This window comes from Mus caroli, chromosome 12, assembly GCF_900094665.2.
Source record: "Mus caroli chromosome 12, CAROLI_EIJ_v1.1, whole genome shotgun sequence".
Taxonomy (NCBI): Eukaryota; Metazoa; Chordata; class Mammalia; order Rodentia; family Muridae; genus Mus; species Mus caroli.
The window spans coordinates 82,903,330-82,905,734 of record NC_034581.1 but is presented as its reverse complement, the minus strand read 5'-3'; the positions used below and the strand labels follow the sequence as shown (position 1 = coordinate 82,905,734).

At 47.4% G+C, this 2,405-nt stretch overlaps 1 protein-coding gene across 7 annotated transcripts in view; it reads right to left on the bottom strand.

The window, feature by feature from the left end:
* Positions 1-1,252: 1,252 nt before the first annotated feature.
* Positions 1,253-2,405, bottom strand: part of Adck1 (aarF domain containing kinase 1) — a 102,273-nt gene continuing 101,120 nt past the window's right edge. For all 7 annotated transcript variants that reach the window (XM_021178948.2, XM_021178949.1, XM_021178947.1 and 4 more), the window contains one exon: positions 1,253-1,954. In XM_021178948.2, coding sequence (XP_021034607.1) covers positions 1,777-1,954 — 178 coding nt within the window. In that variant the 3' untranslated portion in view covers positions 1,253-1,776. The remainder of the gene's footprint in view (positions 1,955-2,405) is intronic.

Below are 2,405 nucleotides of genomic sequence, written 5' to 3'. Positions count from 1 at the left end.
AAATAGAATATGCAGCATGTATCCTCATGATTAATAACAGAGCTTGTGAATTACTCTCCTGGGTCCCTGGGTACATCCAACTGGTCACCAAGAACAATTAATTCTTTCAGAAAATAAAAGAATTCAAACAGTCTCTGCTCACTAGAAAATCTGCTTGTATCATTAACAGGGAGAACGGAAATGAGGTTCAGATTTTCTGATCAAATAGTTATCCATCTCTGCAAGCATGGATGATCATGGAGGTAGGCCCTTCCATATGTGGGGTCCCAGGGACCCCCCAGTCCATGCACACACAGGAGCAAACAATGGGCTTGGGAGATGTGAATGCTGGCAGGGAAACAGGCTAGAGACAGCATTTGATTTGATGACATGGATGTGTCAGATGGGTACAGCCATGGTGACTGTTGTCTCCTCAGGAAGGTTGGTGTCTCCAAAGACCTGGAAGGACCTAGTACAATCCTAGACCTGAGACTCAAGTCACTGACTAAGAACCAGGGGGCAAATTCTGACCTGACCAGTTGAACGAGGCAGGTGTCCCAGTCATAGAAAACGAGTAGGGGCCCATCTCTGCCTTTAGTTCTAAGCTTTGGGCTCCAACCAAGGTCTGTGATGTAGAAGGCAGGAGACATCTCTAAGAAGCAGGGTGTGACCCTGTGGCAGCAGGAGTCTTTTTTAAAGACATTTTTAAAAATTAGATATTTTCTTCATTTACATTTCAAATGCTATCCCCAAAGCCCCCTATACCCTCCCCCTGCCCTGCTCCCCAACCCACTCACTCCTGCTTCCTGGCCTGTACTAGGTCATATGATATTTGCAATACCAAGGCCCTCTCCTCCCATTAATGCAACTCTCCTCCCTCTACATATGCAACTAGAGACACAGCTCCGGGGGGTACTGGTTAGTTCATATTGTTTTTCCTCCTATATGGCTGCAGACCCCTTTAGCTCTTTGGGTACTTTCTCTAGCTCCTTCATTAGGGGTCCTGCGTTCCATCCAAAAGATGACTGTGAGCATCCACTTCAGCAGCAGGGGTCTTACAGCCTGCATGGATTCTGGAGGCAAGGTCTCAGGGTACATGGTGTTTAAGTCTACTGTGACTCATGAGGATTTGCTCCCAATCTAGCAAATAAATTCTATAACGAAACCAGACTTCACTCTCCTAGGCCTCTCTGAGAAACCTAGGGGTTTCTCAAGGAAGCAGCTAGCAAGAGCAACTGAAAGTCTAAATGGAGACAATGATTGAGAAGGGACAGTCCCTGCAACCTTGAAACTGTTTATTGGTTTATTACAATAAACAATATATACAATACATATAACACTGAAGGTGTCACCATGACAGCATGAGCCCACAGTTGCATCGTTCCCTCTCAGATGCAGTCTTCCTCACTGAGGTGGGACAACTTTGGGAGTGATACAGCAAAAATATAAAGTCTGTTCTCTGCAAGTTCTGAGTTTCTACTTATTCCCTACAAGTTAAACACGCCCCTGTGACACATGTGGTTGGTCCATTCTCACAGTCCTCATAAAAGTAGGGATGACCAAGTCAATGGAGATGGGAGAGAGGTTGCTTTATCCCATCTCACTCTCCAGGACATCCCAGGACCTCAAGACAAGGCCACCCCAAGGCAGGGGCTCCAATGGCAGAGCATGAGGGTGCCATGGCTGACCACTCTGGGACCACAGCCAACCCTAGGCAGCCATGGGTCAGTGGGTCATCCCAGCATGAAGGAAGGAATGAGGTGTGGAAAGAAGCTATGAAGGGGCAGGGAAAGACCGTCACATTCTGTGTGGAGCCCGAGTCAGCCAGCCCAGGAGAGCTGAGACCCAGCAAGCTAGCCTCAAGGCCTTCACTCGAAGCAGAAGTTCATGAAGGTTGATCTGCCAGAGGCTAAAGGCCTCACTGAAAGATATCTGAGTCCTTCTGAAGAAAGAGTCGGCATCCCTCTTCTTGTGTCTAGAGGGGAGAAAAGAAACAAGTGAGAAACCCCAGCACAGAACAATGGAGAAAAAAAATCAAAGATGGCAGGTGGCCTAGCCAACTCGCCAGCACCCTGATCCTGGAAACCACTGGGTTACCCAACCATACCACTGCCCAGTCGGGTGCCAGAGGGACTCAAATATCCCAAAGAACATTTTCAAAGAGGTAAAATAGCAATGCACCAATCTCTGATCTGTGGTAGAACATTCTGTGGTTTCTCTTTCTACTGCAAAACATTCCCAAGGATAGGAATCCTCTGAGTTCAGGTGACTGCAGGGGCTGAGCACTTTGTCAACCCAGCTCAGTCTCCCTGTACCTAAAACAAGACATGGTACAAACTGGGATTTATGATAAATTTGGGGCCAAGAGCTAACCAAGCCACAGAAATCTCTCTATCTCTCCCTCTCTCTCTCTCTCTCTCTCTCTC